General features: G+C 46.0%; 2 protein-coding genes and 2 non-coding genes across 6 annotated transcripts; 3 read left to right on the top strand and 1 right to left on the bottom strand.

Moving 5' to 3' along the window:
* Positions 1-4,586: 4,586 nt before the first annotated feature.
* LOC143826871 (small nucleolar RNA SNORD126) lies at positions 4,587-4,664 on the top strand. Its single transcript, XR_013227152.1, has one exon. It is a non-coding gene; the product is annotated as a small nucleolar RNA SNORD126 (small nucleolar RNA).
* Positions 4,665-5,194: 530 nt separating this feature from the next.
* LOC143825797 (uncharacterized) lies at positions 5,195-9,291 on the bottom strand. Its single transcript, XM_077314116.1, has 2 exons — positions 9,143-9,291; positions 5,195-8,015 (listed from the first exon to the last, which is right to left on the bottom strand). Exon 2 carries the CDS (start codon positions 8,002-8,004, stop codon positions 6,973-6,975), a length of 1,032 nt encoding a protein of 343 aa, XP_077170231.1. The 5' UTR covers positions 8,005-8,015; positions 9,143-9,291; the 3' UTR covers positions 5,195-6,972.
* Positions 5,622-5,772, top strand: LOC143826867 (small nucleolar RNA SNORA79). Its single transcript, XR_013227148.1, has one exon. It is a non-coding gene; the product is annotated as a small nucleolar RNA SNORA79 (small nucleolar RNA).
* Positions 9,292-12,863: 3,572 nt separating the features above from the next.
* CCNB1IP1 (cyclin B1 interacting protein 1) lies at positions 12,864-17,689 on the top strand. Of its 3 annotated transcripts, none has more exons than XM_077314226.1 (4): positions 12,864-13,034; positions 14,700-15,065; positions 15,941-16,274; positions 16,984-17,689. In XM_077314226.1, exons 2-4 carry the CDS (start codon positions 14,769-14,771, stop codon positions 17,181-17,183), a joined length of 831 nt encoding a protein of 276 aa, XP_077170341.1. In that variant the 5' UTR covers positions 12,864-13,034; positions 14,700-14,768; the 3' UTR covers positions 17,184-17,689. The 3 variants fall into 3 exon arrangements, with proteins under 3 accessions (XP_077170341.1, XP_077170340.1, XP_077170338.1); XM_077314225.1 differs by lacking the exon at positions 12,864-13,034 and adding an exon at positions 13,447-13,598; XM_077314223.1 differs by lacking the exon at positions 12,864-13,034 and adding an exon at positions 14,177-14,370.
* The last annotated feature ends 121 nt before the right edge of the window (positions 17,690-17,810 follow it).

Raw genomic sequence — 17,810 nt, 5'->3', positions numbered from 1 at the left:
ATCATTTGCGGTCTATTCCAATATTTATTTGCAGTGCACTGCAAATTAATGTGAGAAAAAAAGATGCAGATTGGTACAATAAGAGCGAGCGACTGTGTGTGTGTGTGTAAGAGAGAGAGAGAGAGCAACGAGAGATGCACTCCTTGTGGGACCTACCTTTCCATGTTCAAGACTTGTGACTGGGGAAATCATGCAGTAGGATAAAAATTACAGAAAAGCACAGTTAAAAATCTAAAGACATCTCCCTCTTATACAGCAGCAGATACAAAGTGCTCTCTGAAATGCTAATTGCTTACACTGAAGTTCAGATTATTTTAACAAACCTCTAACTACCAGAACAACAAATGATGTAGAAAGAATACATGTTAAACCCTCCTTCACTAGATTTCCACTGGCCCTTCTTAGGTAGTTCAACAGTGGAATAGGCAGCCTAAGGAGGTGGTGAGCTTCCCCTCACTGGCAGTCTTCAAGCAAAGGTTGGATGCACACTTTTCTTGGACGCTTTAGGATGCTTTGGGCTGATCCTGCGTTGAGCAGGGGGTTGGACTAGATGGCCTGCATGGCCCCTTCCAACTCTATGATTCTGTGCCCTGAGCCTCTTGAATAACTCTCCCACATGCACCCACATCTTTATCAGAACCAAGTCATATGGTTCTACTGAATTTTCTTTGTTGGGGGGAATTGTTATTAGCCAGACCCCTCCTCACTTTGAGGGGTAATTCACAGAGAGCATAAACATAAACACCCTTCTTTAACACCCCAGATATTAACTTGCCATATACTGTCTGGCAGCAAATGGATTTTGGATTCGATGACAGATGCATCTCAATGCAAAAGGTACACAGACAGGTGGAAAACATGGATGCCAGCCAGATGCCAGTTCTCCAGAATCAACCTGGAGCATTTAGATTAGATTAGTGAGATCACAGAGTCTTACGAACTGGCAGGCTCCCTCCCCACCCAGATCCAAAGAAAGGTGACACTAGTCCCATCAGGTTCTTATCTGTCCTTCCCTCCACACCCAAAGGTCTCAGTCAGCGATCACTAGCAGTGTCATCAACTACTTCCCGTCGTGCCATTCAGGGGTCATCGAGTCATATTAACACCTCTTGCTCTACCCCTGGACAGTTTATTCTTTCTTCTAGGCAATTTCTAAGGTTCTGCCCAAATTACTCTCGGATACATATTTCCCGTGTGCACCCTGCAAACTCCCTGATCTAGGAAATGGATTTTGCATTAGATAACAAATGCACCTAAATGCAGTCTTGAATCCAAGCAGGAAACATGGAGGCCCGCCAGATCTCAGTCCTCGAGAATTTACCTGGGCTGTTTAGATTAGATTAGCAAGACTGTCGGGGCTTACTAGCTGACAGGCTCCCCACCCAGAACGGAGATGCATAGAAAGGTGATAAAGATTGGTATTAATCTTTATCATCATTCTATGCATATCTGTTCAGGGTAGGGAGAGGGAACCTGTTGGTGAGTCAGCCCCCACAATCTCACTAATCTACTGGGCGGTGTCCTTTTGGGACGCCGTAGGGTGAGGCTGGGTTTGGTGCCTTATCTGTTTTGGGAAATCATTTTATGCAGAGGCAGCATTTTTAAAAGATTCCGATGAAATTGTTTGGGGGCCCCTAGCTGGCTCTGCTCCTCTGCTGTTCCCCTTGGGCTATAGGAGGTAAGGATGGGGGGGGGGTGTCTGAGTGAGACCAAGCGTGGTGCAGTGTTTAAAAGAGTGCAGAACTCTTTTTAATTCCTCACTCCAGGAATGCATGCCACCTCGCCCTGTGCCATTAGTAAAGATAAGAGCAGGTGAATCCAACTTGGGACCCTCCTTAAGGTCCTATCCTTGTCAGTCTTCCCCAGTCACAAGGAATTCGGTAAACATGTTTTCCACACAAGGAAATGCACAGCAACATGAATCAGCACAAGAGGTAGAAGCAAAATATAGAGAATAGAAGGGAAGACATGTCACCAAACTCTAGCAATGTAGGTGGTGGGTTCTCCATCTTTGGAGATTTTAAAACAGGGGCTGGATAGTCCTCTAACGGAGAGGATGATTCTGTGAAGGCTCAAGGGGGTGGCAGGTGACAGTGGAGGAGCGAGAGGGTTGTGAGTGCCCTGCATAGTGCAGGGGGTTGGAGATGACCCAGGAGGTCCCTTCCAAATCTAGGATTCTATGTTCTTCCTCGTTGTTGCCACTACAAGAAGTACTGGGGGGAAGCTCTCTTGTGTGTGCACATCGATGGAATCTGATGGAGTGTGTGCTAGATCCGTGGGTTCAGAGGAAAGCACAACTGGGCAAATAAACGGCTCTTTTTATTATGATCCCGGCATGGGACAAGTAGCTGGTGATCCCGAAGAGAAGACTGCCAGACCCACAGAAAACCCCAAGTTATACACAGAAATGCAGACAATGGATCTTCCCGCTGGTCTGCTGAGGACCACAAGTGTGTGCTTGCACATGGAGGCTTGTATACCTGGCATGATAAAGACCCTGGACCCCCAACTTTGTTCTTAATCTTGAGATAGCAAGAAATGCTTTTTTTTTTGGGGGGGGGGGAGGTGATGACTGCCTCCTCTTCTAGAAAGGCACGACATGGGCAACCCAAATTTCTTTTCCCGCGAGGCACAAATGCTCGTCCGCCCCACATGCGAGATGGGCACTTTGCACCAAAGAGCACAACAAACTTGAATCCAGCTGCAATGACACGCAATTGCAATGCAACGGAAGGCGCGAGCTAGGACGCCTCTCCGATCCCGCCCCCCTCCGGCACGCTCACGTGACCCCCCCGAAAGTGATTGACTCGCGTCCTCCGACCAATAGCGAGGCTTGCCGGCCGGGAGCGTTTCCTGCTCCGCCCACCCGCTTCCTCTTCGTCTCGCGCCGGCGTGGTTTGTGGGTGCGCGCGGGGTCCTGCACCCGAATCCGCTTCCAATCCCGGGGAAGGTTTGCCATCCGCCGTTGTGTTTTTTCGGGGTCGGTTTGCAATGCGAGTCGGGACTGTCCGGATGGAGATTTGGGCGCGGGGTGCTGCGGGACGCCCGGTGGGGAGGTCGCCGTTCCGGCTCGCGCCCTGCAAGGTCAGTTTGCTGATCAGGCCATGCTTTTTTGCACGTGGGACTGCAAGCGAGTCTCCTCTACACATGTTTCGCCCCCTTTTTTTGGGGGGGTGTGTGAAAAATCCGGGAGGGTGAGGGTCCTTGTGGCCGTTTTGTTAGGTTTTAAGGCGGCGCTGCGTGGAGGGATTGTTGGGGGCCCGACCCCACCGATGCTGGGTTGGCGATGGAGGAGATTAAGAAGAGGTGCTTTTAATCAAAGTGGGGAGGGGGACGTGGTTGATGGAGGCTATTTCAATCCATGAGATTTCAGCGGGCTCCTGCATTGAGCGCGGGGTGGCCTAGCCCTTTAGGACCCCTTGCAATTCTAGGATGCTTTGGCCCATGTAACTAACAGGCATATTGTGACATTTGTCCTTTAAGCCAGCCTCTGAGAATCTCAAGGGCCGTTTGGTGTAGTGGTTAAGCATAGAGGTTGCTATGAAGCCTATCAAGATAATCCTATTAATTTGCTTTACATTTTCATGAAACTAGATCTACTGTCTGGGGTTAGAACAAAGTTTGAGGCCAGTGGGACCTTTTAAGACCAACTCAAGTTTATTCTGGGCATAAGCTTTCTTGTGCACTTGCTTTTTGAAGATGAACATGGAGGCTTGTACCAAAAATAAACCTTTGTTGGTCTTCAGTGTGCTTGGAAATAGAGGTGCACCAGTCACTACATACAGGAAGTCAAGGCCAAGCCTGATGGTGCATAATAGGTGGTAAACTTATTATATTGCTCAGGGTTTTAACCCCCCCCCCCCCAAAAAAAACCTGCCAGTGCATTTCACCCCCAAACTTGTGGGTTTTTAACCATAATTGTATAAACTAATTAAAAAATGGGGGGGAGGGTCTGCAGTATGTAATATAACAGTAACATTACTGAGTTTATACAGTTATGGTTAAGATCACGTTGGGGGCAAAATGCATTTAAAATTTTTGTGGAAGTTTTATGTTTTAAAAATGGAGTAATCAAATGGTTTTATCGTGCCCCTGGGCTCAAACTTCCGCTCTGTTGCTTCAGGCCAATACAGCTACCCACCTGACTAGTTAGAAAGTCCAGAATAACTCATCGAATATGGGTAATGGAATAATGCATAGAATAGCATTTGGCATTCTCGCTTTTAGATTAAACATCCTTCTTGTGAGGCAGGAACCGTCAGTAAGACACGACTCTGATCTGTTGCCTCATTTTACCTGCCTTTAGAACGGAACAAAGCTGGTAATAATGGATGCTTCATCCACAGGTTGTGAGCCTGAAGGGAAATGAACAACGGCACTCCCATGACGTAGAACTCTGAAGTGAATGACTGCATCGCAAAGATGGGCTGAAAAAATCCACAAGAGGCTATGGATTTGTCGTGGGACTCTGCTGCCCTTGGGGGGCAAAAGGTATGATCTCCTTTGAACGGGAGGGTTTCTGTACTTAAGTGGGCTTAATTTCAATCTCCCCTTCCCTTGGGCTGGGAGGGAAGGATATATTGGGGAGTCTGCCGTGATGAGCTGCATATTCTGTCCGTGTTTCACCTGATTACCCCTGATTATGCATATGCGCTGAGCAGATCCCTAGACCCACCGGATCCATCCACAAATTTTAAATTCAGCGGATGGAGATGTCTGCATATATTTGTGATGTTCTGGCCTTCTTTTGCGTTGGAGATTGCATACTAATGAGTTCTTTGTTGCATACTAATGATACCCCCCCAAATGTTACTCGGGCCTCACAGATAAATGGCCAAAGGAGTGTTCTTAATTGAGACAGGATTACATACAATTCCTCCTAAGGCTGTATGTCGTACCAGGTCATGGTGCTTGGCCGTCGATGTCCTCTGCTGAACACACGTGCCGGAGAGGTCATGGGAACAGGATTATCTGCTGCTCCAGATGTGCTGCCATGAAATTCTGGAGAGGGGAAGACAGTTGGACCAGATGGCCCCTTTCAGCTCTATGATTATAAGGGGCGTCCTGAACTGGAGTCATAGAGAAAGATTGCCTGGTTCCAAGTGTTGCGGATGCATTGCCTGCAAACCAAGGCCTCCTGATCTTGTTGAAGGTAAGCAGCTTGGGGACTTCAGAAAGGTGTATCAGGCTGGTGTCACCACAAAATCCTTTATTGTTATTCTTATACGGCTAAAGGTGTTGAGCATATAATGCCAAAAGACCACAGCGGGATAAAACAAGTATTGCTAAACATGCCAGAACAGGCAAGAAAAAAAAAATACAGAACAAATAAAAATACATAAATCTCTTCGAAGCCGGAAAAGCACATTGGATAAAATAAATGGGTGGACATCACCATGGAATGACAGGTGGAAAGGTGAATCACAGAGCCTCCATTGTAATGGAGCCATCCCCAAATCTCTGCCAGTGGGCAGGATCAGTCCTTTGCTTTGGCTTTTTTTTTCTGCAAAGGGGAGGAGTTGTTTGTGGTCAAACCACCAGGAGGATGCCAAGCCCAGAGTTAAATTGTTTGTATTGGTTAGGCGGTGGGGAATGATAGGAGTGTTGAAGATCAGAATTCTCGATGACCGTTCCTCTCACTGTCCCAAGATTTGGTCAGTGGGATTTTGTGTCATCGTATATTAAAGATGGCCTTTCTTCACTCAGGAGTGCCCCAGGATGGGTTTGGGCCATCCCATGGGACTTCACTGAATTTTGCGGGGTCACACATTCTGAAATGAACACCAAGTGAGGCTAAGAGCAGCGGCTTCTAATCTGGACAGCCCGGTTTGATTCCCCCCTCCTCCACTTGCAGCCAGCTGGGTGACCTTGTCCCAGTCACAGTCCTGCTAGAGCTGTTCTCACAGAGCAGTTCTTTCAGAGCTCTCAGCCCACCTAGCTTCTTGGGCAGTGAAAAGCCGGGTGTAAAAACCAACTCTTCTAAATGCAGTCTGGGGTGTGGAAAACTTTTCCCTCAGACATTTCTTTATCACATGGCGTAACAACCCATTCCTCCAGATTTCAACAAACCTGTCTGTCGCACGGGTGGCCAAACTGGCCCTCCAGATATTCATGGACTACAATTCCCATGAAGCCCTATTTGTGGCCATGCTGACTTGGGCTCATGGGAATCATTGTCTATGAACTGTAGAGTCTGGCCTGGTCACCCCTAGTCTATTGGATGTTGATGGTTAAACTTCCCTCAGTTTTTTTTCTTTCATTCCAGTGCTCCATTTAGCCTGCTGGGGAGAAATGTTATGCTGCCCATAACACATGGGTTTGGGAATGCATGTATTCTTTTGTACAAGAGTGCCTCTGTGAGCATCTATAATTGCCAGGTTGCTTTTCTCTCCCCCCTACAGGGTGTTCAAGCTGGACTTTAAGATGCAAATGGATGTCCCCTGTTTCTGGTGGGAAAAGAACCTGTATAGACAGCAGATTCTGAAAATCCCCCTTTTTCAGTGGCCGTTTACAATAAATAAACTTACTGCCTGAATGGTTTTCAAGCTTAATTCTTGTTTCAGTTAGCAAAGGGCTGATTGGGATGGTGTTGAGCATGCATTTATCAAACATGAGTTTCCTAGTCTGCATTTCCTGTGAATTTTTTACTTAGTGGGAAATGGTCTTGCAGAGATGGAAATGCAGTGTTGTTAAGGGGTGGATGCACATGACTAATCTGAAGGAAACAAGACTTTCATAGTGATGGCTCTGGGTTTTCATACTACCCAGAACAAGGAGAAGCACTTAAGATTTGTATAAAAACAAGAAATATTTAAGAATACTCGTGACTTAAAATTAGCTGAGTTTTCTCTATCAATCAGCGAAAGCATCCTAAGCTTGTGAGATTTCTGCAGATCCTAATTATTTATCAGCCCAAATGTTAGTAAGTGTAGCCGACAGAAAGCAAACCTTTAGCGCTTCTGGCCTCCCCCATTATATCTTTGAAGGTGGCAGAGGAACAACTGCAGGGGGAGTGGCATCATTCGTAAAATGCATGTCGCGGCAGAACAAGACAGGGTCGTCGCCCAAGCCCAAGTGGTATTGCCATATGTACATTTTGCTTTGGGGCTGCAGGGTCACGTGGAGAGATTCTTCCACCTCCGTGGCCTCGCTCCAGTCTTCCTGCTGGGTCTGGACGGCGCTTCCCCCATACTGGACATCCAGGGAGAACTGGTACTTGGCGATGGATTCTGTGAGAGTTCCAGACTGATACGAGGCACTCATGCTGACGTTCCAGTTGTGCTCCACACTGTTCATCTTCATCTTGTTGTACCCCACCTTCTTCGTGATCTTCTTGTCCCACACGACGGGGCTGTTCGAATCGTTGGAAATGGTCTTGATCGCCTCCCATCTACCAAACGCCGGACCTCGATTAATAGCCAGCCCTCCAGGGAGAAATGGGACCACGCTCCCATGGAAGGAATAGGTCACCGCATCCGTGTTCTCATGGAAATTGGTGCACCTGTAGTACTGGACGCCCCATTCATCCTGAGGTTTTACAAAATAGTAGTAATCCTTAATACCCCAGTAATAAAGGCCATTCTGGCAATCGGGGTGAAGGGAGTATTCGACTGCATCTTCATCTGTATTCATATTCTTGACCTTGCGGTAGACGCCTCTATCCTGGAAAATGATGTAGAAGTGGTTAAAGGCAGAGAGGTAATGGTCCCCTCCTTTACAGTTGGGGTGGAGGCTGTACACGATTGCATCGTCATCCTTGTTCATGTTAGAGACACGGCGATAGTTGTCTCCTTTGATGATGTAGAAAAGGTCGTCCTCGTGGGCTAAGTAGTGGTCTCCACCTCTGCAAGAGTTGTGCAGGCTAAATACTTCCAGGTCGTTGCCGTCGTTAAAATTGGTGGACCGCATGTAGCAGCCCAGGTCGGAGCGGACAATGTAATAATATTTATCCACCCCGCAGAAATCGACTCCTGGAGCTTTGCTTTTGGGGACGAGAGAAGCCATTGTGTTTGATCCTAGGAGACAAGAATAACAAGGCCCTGTATGTCGTTACATCAGAATGGGATGCAGAAGGAATCAAGCTCTTATAGAATCATAGAATCATAGAGTTGGGTGGGGCCATACAGGCCATCTAGTCCAACCCCCTGCTCAACGCAGGATCAGCCCAAAGCATCCAAGAAAAATGTGTATCCAACCTTTGCTTGAAGACTGCCAGTGTGGGGGAGCTCACCACCTCCTTAGGCAGCCTATTCCACTGCTGAACTACTCTGACTATTGGTTTAAATGCAACAGGTTAAGTAAATTGCTTGTACATATACTGCAAATGATCATTCCTCAAGGGAACAGTTAATGATCTTGTTTCTACTAGCAGGGCTATGAAACGGCCAACCCCTGGTTTTTTGGTCTCCCCGTGTGGAAAAAAAAAAAGAATTCCTGAATAGGCATGGAAAAAGCTGTGCATGTGCATAAATACATTCAGACTCCGTTCCACCCCCTCACCAAATATACCCAGTTCAGGGGTGGCAACTGTACAAAACCCTGCTCCCTCTCTACTTTCCTTCATATCCTCAATTCTGAAGAGGGCTCAACTTCAGATTGAAACACAATACGGGAGTTTTAACTATTTGTTCTGGAGGACTTATGAAATATCTAAACAGGCTCCCTGCTAGTGGAGCCCGGATTAAGATGCTTCCTCATCCTCTACCTGCCCAGCCACTCTGGAAGCTTGGGAGGGAGACTGCCCAGCTTCCGCACACTGGCCTCCAGGAAAGCAGCCGGAGTTGGCTTCTCCAAGCAGGCGACCCAGTGGGAGGGTAGCGGGCCACATCAGAAGGCACAGACCACAGATAAAAGACAGCTGCATTAAACAGGGCACCGATCTTCCCCTTGACCAAAGAGAGCCCCATTAACCCAGTATGAAAGCCAAACCCACCGAGCTAGTGGCCTAGGTTGACTGAGAAAAGGCAGGGGGCTGGAACAGGTAGAGGCAGAAGAGGCAACGGAGGGCTGACGACTTAACAGCAAGAACACCCACCACTTGTGCATGCACACGAAAGCTCGCACCTTGAAAAAAACTTCATAGGTCTTAAAAGTGCCATTGCACTCAAATTTTATTCTACTTCAGACCAGCACGGTTACCCACCTGAATCAGGACAGCACGAGAGAGAGAGACTGGGGGAATGACAGCCAGCGGCGGTGAAGCCTGCTAAGGAGAAGATCGGAGGAGGGGAGTGAGGGAAGAGCCTCGAAACAGAGGGAGGAATTGCGTGGCCAGTGTGGAGAAGATGGAGGGAAGCTAAAATGGGTGGTCCGGGTGGGAAGAGCCACTGGAGGCCCCCTCCCCCCAGGCTTATGACTTACCACGGGGTTTGGACATCTGCCTTCAAATTTCACACTTTATTTTAGCAAAGTTATAGAACAGTTCAGTGAAAGAAAATCTGATGGTAAAAGACTTATGACTAACCATGGGGTTTGGACGTCAGCTTCAAATTTCACACTTGATTTTAGCAAAGTTAGAGAACAGTTCAGTGAAAGAAAATCTGATGGTAAAAGACTTATGACTAACCACGGGGTTTGGACGTCAGCTTCAAATTTCACACTTGATTTTAGCAAAGTTAGAGAACAGTTCAGTGAAAGAAAATCTGATGGTAAAAGACTTATGACTAACCACGGGGTTTGGACGTCAGCTTCAAATTTCACACTTGATTTTAGCAAAGTTAAAGAACAGTTCAGTGAGAGAGAATCTGATCTTCCTCTGCAAAACTCTAGTAAAAGAGATGGCTTCTAACACAGTTGCACAGGAGGGTGAACTCCACTGAGCTTTGTAAGACAGAGTAGGATATAATTCCAATAATAATAAAATAAGTACCCTGGGCCTAAACCCTGTCATTTCTTCGACAATTCCTGCATTTCACTATTTCCCTCTCCCTGAATTGGTTCCAGCTGGGAAAATAGCAAAGGGGGGATGATGGAATCCCCTTCTCCATACGTAATGCCGTCCTGCTCCTTGGCTGGTAGACACTGTAGGAAATTCACAAGTTACATGTCATTGTGGCTGTGATCCCAGACTCAACCCGTGTATGGAAAAATGTGTTCTCCAAGCTGTGGAACCCCAAACATCTCTGGTGGAGACCCCACAGCTTTCTCACTTATCACACTACACACAGCTGCCCCTTCCTTGTCCAGTGTGAAAGCAAAGTTTTCACAGAACTTACCCTGGGAGGTAACAGGTACAAAACTGCGCCACAAAGCAGACTGAGGAGAGATGCTGGCTGGTTCTCAGTGCCCAAGTCCAGAGCAGCAACTTCTGGATCAACTGCAGAAAACACTGTAAGGGCAGATGATTGATTGGAATTACTTCTTTGCACCGAGAGGTATTTTCTCTGACACTTAAGCTATAGGAAACAAACCTACACACAAGCAGGCATGCTTAGCACAGAGACTGGCCTTGGATGTTCAGTTTTTATAGAAAACATGCAACCTTGGGCATGTGGAAACAGATTTTGGAATCTGGTCAAAGATAAGCGAGTTGGTGAGGAGTGTAGTAAGTGAGTCAGCCCACTGCTGGGAGATAACATTATCTGATGGAGATATCTGTTCCGCAGGGCCTGTAAGATGGAGCTCTTCCTCCAGGTGTTTGGTTGAGGCTGGGCTAGAAAGATCACGTCCCATCCTCTATAGGCCCCTAGGCCAGACACCGGCAGTGAACATCCTCTGGGCCAACGTTAACCGCTGTGGCAGGATTGAAGAGCTGGCACGGGGGACGCTGTGGAGCGTTGTGGTCGATTGTTTTCCTGATACTTAAGCTATAGGAAACGAGCCCAGACAAGAGCAGGCACACTTTGCACAGAGACTGTGGTCTTGGATGTTCCATTCATATAGAAAAAAATGCAACTTGGGGCGTGGGGAAAGATATTGGAACCTAGTGAAAGCTGCAATCCCAAAGATAAGCATCCCAAAGGGGAGAGGGAGTAGTCAGGAAGTCAGCCCAGTGCTGGAAGATAGCATTATCACAGTTCCGCAGGGCCTGTAAGACGGAGCTCTTCCGCCAGGTGTTTAGCTGAGGCTGGGCAAGAAAAATCATGTCCCACTGCCTATAGCCCCCTTGGCCACCTACCGGTGGTATGCAATACCAAAAGGGAGTCCAGGCCATAGGGCCCTCACCCCACTTACAAAAGATTAAAACAAAGAGTTGCACACCCAAGTTCCTTTTTATGTCAAAGGCATGTAATATGGGAGCATGGCAATAAAGCCAGCTTGATAAGCACAGAATCACACATTTAATTTATACCCTTTACTGACCTTTTACTTAGGGTACTCAAAAGCTTTCCGACTCTCCTATTGTTACTTAACCCTATTTCTTAAAGAAAAATATTGGGGGGGGGGATACATTTCTTAGAAAACTAATAATGTGGGGGTGGAGATTCTGATATACATGCCCAAATGGATGTCTGTCTATGGACCCTTGTTCTGTAGTTTAGAACTTCCTCAAAAACTCCTATCAATTCCCAGATCTAACCAGCCTTGGTCAGCCATTTCTCGTATACAAAAAAATGATAATACAGCAGTTTTGTCAAATTACATTTCCATACCTGTTTGCGGTGAGCATTTAGTTAAACCTTTTAGGAGAAATGATTGCCAAACCATGTCGGACAAAGGGTTGCCACACTATTTCAGAGAAACAGCAAAAAATCACATGTAGCCTTTTGAACTCTTGCTCCTAAGAAATATTCTTGTGTACCCCTACATGCAATTTTTGGCTGTTTCTAGCATAGCAAATTGGAGGATAAAAGAGGAGGGGGTGGCAAAGAATCATCTTTTATTAGTTCTGCAAGCAAAATGGATTTCGATTCATGCACGTCACCGGCAGTGAACATCCTCTGGAGTAACGGTGACTACTGTGGCAGCGTTGAAGAAATGGCACAGGAGACGCTGTAGATTGTTGCAGTGGATTGTTTCCACCGCCAATATTGTTCTAGGTACCGGGTTTTTGTGTGTTTTTAATGTTTTTATGTATACCACCACGAGCCGGCCGGGCCGAAAATGGCGGTCAACAAATATAATAATAATATATTATTAATAATTAGGGGAAGACCTCGATCCCTTGCCCTGCTTATTTGGTCCTTCAGGGCAAGTGGTTGGCTGTTATTATAGCCTCTCCAGAAGTCTTGAGGATGGGATTTCAAAGGCTGAATGCTTCCCCAATTTTTACTGTTCTACATGAATTGCCAGTGTATTTTGTCAAGGGGATTCAGTCTGAGATTTTGGGCATTGCTCCTTTTAATATGCAGTAGTCTTGGTCTTGTTGCTGAAAGCATGGTTGTATCCAGAGATAATCTTTGAAACGGCTGTCTGTCCTCCTGCTTCTTCCTGTAAAAACAATCCAGCGTATTCCCAAATGGCGGTGTTTAAAAGTCCGGCACGTAGAGCGAGAAAGAACTTTTTGCTTCTGACCTTCATGGTCTCTTGTTTGGTTGTCCTTGACCTGGACAGGCTCTTCAAATGTTTGGTGCTGCAAAACAAAGCTGGTCACAATTGTAGTAATCTGCCGCAAGCTGGAAATTCAGCACACAGACCCTGAAAGAGATGTTGCAACTCATTATTCTTAGGAGACTTGGCTTAAGCAAGGCCGTAAGAGTAGCTCCAGCTAACCCAGGGCCATGCTGCATCCAAATTTGCTGAGGGGAACCTCTTAACCATTCCCTTCCAGGTGCGTTTTTTTCTGTGCAAAGTTTTTTTTCCAGGGCACAAATGTAATGTTAGTATCATTGCTAACAGCCAAGAGAAAAAAGTATAATGATTCTTCCGATAAAGGCTTAATGGGATATTTCCCTCTACCACTAGAAACAACGGCCTGTTTCCATACATTGCAGCCACTATGGAAAGGGCAGCACCTTTCCCTCCATACTGTTGAATAAATCTTTGTTCGTCTTAAAGGTGTTACTGGACTCTGATTTTATGTCGGGAACCCTGTGGCTGCTAGTGAGCAAACACCCTGAAAGCAAAACCCCAGCACTGCATAGAAAGAGATGCAGGTTGGTGGGGCTGAAGCCCAAGCTGGGCACTAGGGGGCGCCCTTGCGCGTTCATGCGTGCACACGACCAGCAATAAACTCGGTCGGGCTTAAAGCTCCCCCTGAACTCTCCAACTTGCGAGTCACGCGTCATTTCGGAACGTAAATATTTTTTTCCTGTTTTTTTGCACAGCTTTTGCAACAACCCTGTTTTGGTTGCGTGCTAAATTACGGGCAATCTCGCAGAATGAGGAAAACGGATCCTCAATACGAGGGTTTAATGCAACGATTCACATCCTGGGTTGACTCCCCCTTGGCTTTCCACCAGTGGTACGGCCCGAGCGCTCTCCTTCGCCGCCCCCCGTTTGGGGGAAGCGAGAGAAGAAAAGCGCGGGAAAGTTTGAAAAGCCGAGGGGGGCTGGCGCGAGCGCCGACCGTTAACGGACCCTGCAGGGGGACGGTTGGATTGGGAAGCGCTGGAGCGACCCCCCCCTCACCCCACCCCCGGGTGCACGCTCCCGATTCCCGCCTTTTCTTGACACGGATTTGCATTTTTATATAAAGCATATTTTTAAAAAAGCAATAGGTGAAAGGGAAACACGCGAGTTATAATCTCTCTTTTTGCACTCCAGCTTTTGTTCCTCACAAGCCCATACACTGAGATATTAATCTATATATATCAATATATTCATATATTGATATTGCCTATTCAGCTGGGACAAATGGATTCCAGACTTAAAGCTGCAGGATAAATAAGAATCATTGCTTGTAACAGACACCAAGTTCACTTGGGGTGGGGTAGAGGCCTCTAAGGGTGGAATGACTGGCTGAAGTTCAACAGGTGAACCTATTCCTCATCATTCCTCAGAAGAGCTGCTGTGCTAATAAAAGTTCTGCCCCTGAAACAATTGTTTAAGTTGCAATAATGCAAAAGCAGACTTTTAGCATTGAATAAAGCAAGGCAGCCGTGCTTGTCTAGTCATAGAAAAGAGCCACGGTCCACTAACACCGTAAAGACTAACAAAATCCAAATTTACACATTGTAGACTCACGAAAGCTCCTACCCCGTCACACATTTTGTTAACCTTTAAGATGTTAGCGGGCTCTTGCTCTTTTAGTGCTAGGGGTAACAATGGCTGTGCAGTGAATGGCAGGAGGGGAAGATTTCCCCTTATTCTTTCATTTCCCCTTATTATTTCACTGATCCTGGTTTCACAGTCTCGCCACTACACCATGTTGGCTTGTACCTGGTGTCTGGGAGATGGTCAACTATTCATTACATAGATAATATTTTTACCTGGCCCAGCCCTTGACAGCATTTACTGCAGTCACTTTCAAAGGAATCTTGTCACTTTCAGGTCAGTTCCCGTTGTTCCCATTTTGGAGATAGTACTCTGACTAAATTCATAAAATGAGCCACAGCAGAAACATACTAGAACGGGGGTAGTCAACCTGTGGTCCCCCAGATGTCCATGGACTACAATTCCCATGAGCCCCCACCAGCAAATGCTGGCAGGGGCTCATGGGAATTGTAGTCCATGGACATCTGGAGGACTACAGGTTGACTACCTCTGTACTAGAACACAGATCTCCTGGAATGTTGTGTGTGTGTGCATTCCCTCCTATATCAAAATCCTAAAAACAAATGTGCAAACCTGTTGGCATTAATATATCTTTCATTCCTTAGGTGCATGGTTAATCGTAGAGTCCGTCCCGCAGGAAGCGCTGATATATCTTTTTTCGTCAGCCCACCAACATGTCTGTCTGTGAGGATATGCTTCTTTGCAATTACAGCAAGTGCAGAGTCAGACTTTCAGGCTATGCGTGGGTTACAGCTTGCTCGCATATCTTCTGCGACCAGCATGGCAGTGGGGAGTTCAGCCATTCGCCCGCAGTCTGCCCTGCTTGCAACAGTGCCCTGTCTGGCAAGTTAGATATTGTCCGGACAGAACTCAACCCTTCTGAAGAATATAAAGCAATGGTCCTCGCTGGACTTCGTCCAGAGATTATTCTAGACATCAGCTCAAGGGCCCTGGCCTTCTGGACATATCAGGTAAAGTCCCTGAAACTCCAAAAGTGGTCTTTTGGTACATTGAAAAGGATGTCTTTTCAAAGTAATTGCAGGATTAGCGTACCAAGTCTGTATATGTCCTACTGTTTGAAAAGCTGGCATAAAGCTGGCAATCCAAATACTTGACTGGAGATTCTCAGAGAAGTTTTTGGCATGCACCGAAGTTTGTTTGAGAAAAAAAGATCCTGTGTCACAACATCAACCTCAGGCTTATGGGTTGACGTCCAAAGAACTGTGATTGGAAGGAAAATAGCTGCTAGAGCTGTTTTGTAAATGTTTGCACAAGCATTTCCGTGTGTATTTCCTTGCTGCCGAGATAGGTGTGAGTGACAGCCGTATTAATGCTTCTGTTTGCACAGAAACTATGTATGTTATTGCACAAGTAGGGGAAAAAATCTTTGGATTTAATTTCCAGTGGGGCGATTTTGCCAGCTGAATCACAGATAAAATTTAAATATTAGTAGCTTTGCTATGTCAGCATTTGTAGAGTACAGCCCATTTGCCCTGAATATTCACCTATTTAAAAAAGCAGAAATACTTAGTCCCTACTAAAACAGCTGAACTGATGTCATAGAGCAGGGGTAGCCAAGCTGTGGCTCTTCAGATGTCCAAGGAATACAATTCCCATGAGCCCCTGCCAACATTGTGGGAATTTTATTCCATGGACATCTGGAGAGCCACAGTTTGGCCATCCCTGTCTTAAAGCAAACCATGATCCCAAACAATGCTGGTGGTAGTTTCAGGACAAGCAAAATGAAGTCGATTTTCCAATCACTCCCCCAGCTCTTTCATTGCAGACTGAATTCAAACATTTAAGAACACCATTATGATTCCCGTTTGTGCTTCTGTCTTTGCAGGTTCATCAAGAAAGGCTGTACCAAGAATATACCTACAGCAAAGCTGAGGGCCAGCTGAAACAGATGGAAAAAGTTTACACTCAGCAACTCCACAGCAAGGATATGGAGCTGACATCCATGAAGAGTGAGGTTTCCTCGCTGAAGAAAGTACTGGAGGAATACAAAAAGAAATTCACGGAACTTTCCGAGAAACTCATGGAGCGCAACCGTCAATATCAGAAACTCCAAGGCCTCTATGATAGCCTACGCCTGCGTAACATGGCTGTAGCCAGTCAGGAGGCAGCTCAAGAGCCCCCTATGATGCCTCAGCCGGTTGTCTTTGGTTTCCCTTTGGGTAAAGTTGGTGGCTTTTCAGTTCAGGAGCTGAAATGTTCTTCCATATTCAGTTGCAAGGTGTAATGCTAAAATGCAGTGCACTTTTCCACCCAGTGAAGTCTGAATCCCTCTCCACACTTCCCTGCTCCCTCACCTAATCGTTCTTCCTTCTAGCCCCTTGGTTCAGTTCCCCTGCCCAGTCCTTCCTCCTTCCCGTCACTCTCCATTGGCTTCCCCCCTCTGCAGAAAATGTGTTTTCTCTAGTCCATTCTTTCCCCCCTTTCTCTCCATCATTTGCCTCTTTCTTTTGCAAAAATTTTGAGTGCTGGTTTATTTGTGTTGCTACACAGCGCAATTTAAAAAAATGATCTCTCTGCATGGGCAGATGTTACTGGTGGCTTTTAGTCCCACAATATTAAAAAGTCATATTTTTTTCCTAAAAACTTGGGGCCTTTCTCGGGGTTGCAAAAACCTTTGCCCTGGGTGACACCCTCTAGCTGATATTAAAAAAAAAATCACATGGGGGTATACGTTTAGATGCATAATATTATATGGGTTAACATATTCACATAGCTAATATTGCCTTATAGATCAAGGAATCTATCCTAAGAAGGGCTACTTAGAAGTAAGTCCCATATAATCCATTAGGGCTTACTGACAGAAATGTGTGTGCAGCTTAATTCTCTTCTCCCTCCCAGGTTAATATATCTCTGTCTTGCATGCCCTAGGAAATTGTGCCAGGTTCTCTGGGAATACAACACCTCGCCAAGGACAACGTGGTGAAGGGGATTTCCCTTTCAAAACCTTCTTTGCTTCCTCTCCACCGATGGACAAGTCTAGCAACAGCTTCTTTTCTTTCACGTCACCTGGCAATGAACTGGACCAGTGCCCAGGGGGCAACAGAGCCTATAAAATGAAGAGAATGTAGCTTAGAATTTCGGTGGACATTTTATTAGGCCTTTCTGAAGACTCTGAGACAATAGAGGCTCTTTTTACAGAGTTGAGAGTTTCACAAGAATCCACAGCCCAGACCTGAGAGAAATCAGGTGCCAATTTGTATCTCCCAAAATTCTACCATAGAAAACCTCATTGCATGAGGTTCTGCAAGAAGGATTGAAAGAATGAATGTTCAGTTGCAACCAGGTTCTTTTCATATCACCTCTCTCTGTCTTCACAGATGCAACAAAGTTATCTTCTCCTTGCTCTGGCCATGATCTTAATCTCATTGTGTTTAAAATTGAAATGTGTTAAGAATCAAGTATCAAGTTGTTTTACCCAGTTATGTCTCCAGTTGTTAAACAACACACAATGGTTGCATCTGCAGTGCCCTGTAATATCTCCTTTACGCTTGATTGTTGCTTTGAACTCTCTTTGATGCATGTCATAGGGATGTGTTTTCCTCTGATTATGTGTATAAATGCGTTCTCAAGATTGCACTGTTTTGTTTATCACTTGTAGGTACAGGTGTGTGGAGGAAAAATGTTTCAGTTAGCCCATATGTTGGCTTTGATTTTTGTGCGTACATTTCCTTGGGTATTCTTCTTCTTGCCACTGG

Source organism: Paroedura picta, chromosome 16, assembly GCF_049243985.1.
Source record: "Paroedura picta isolate Pp20150507F chromosome 16, Ppicta_v3.0, whole genome shotgun sequence".
In the NCBI taxonomy this organism is placed as follows: Eukaryota; Metazoa; Chordata; class Lepidosauria; order Squamata; family Gekkonidae; genus Paroedura; species Paroedura picta.
This window is presented reverse-complemented; position numbering and strand designations above follow the sequence as displayed.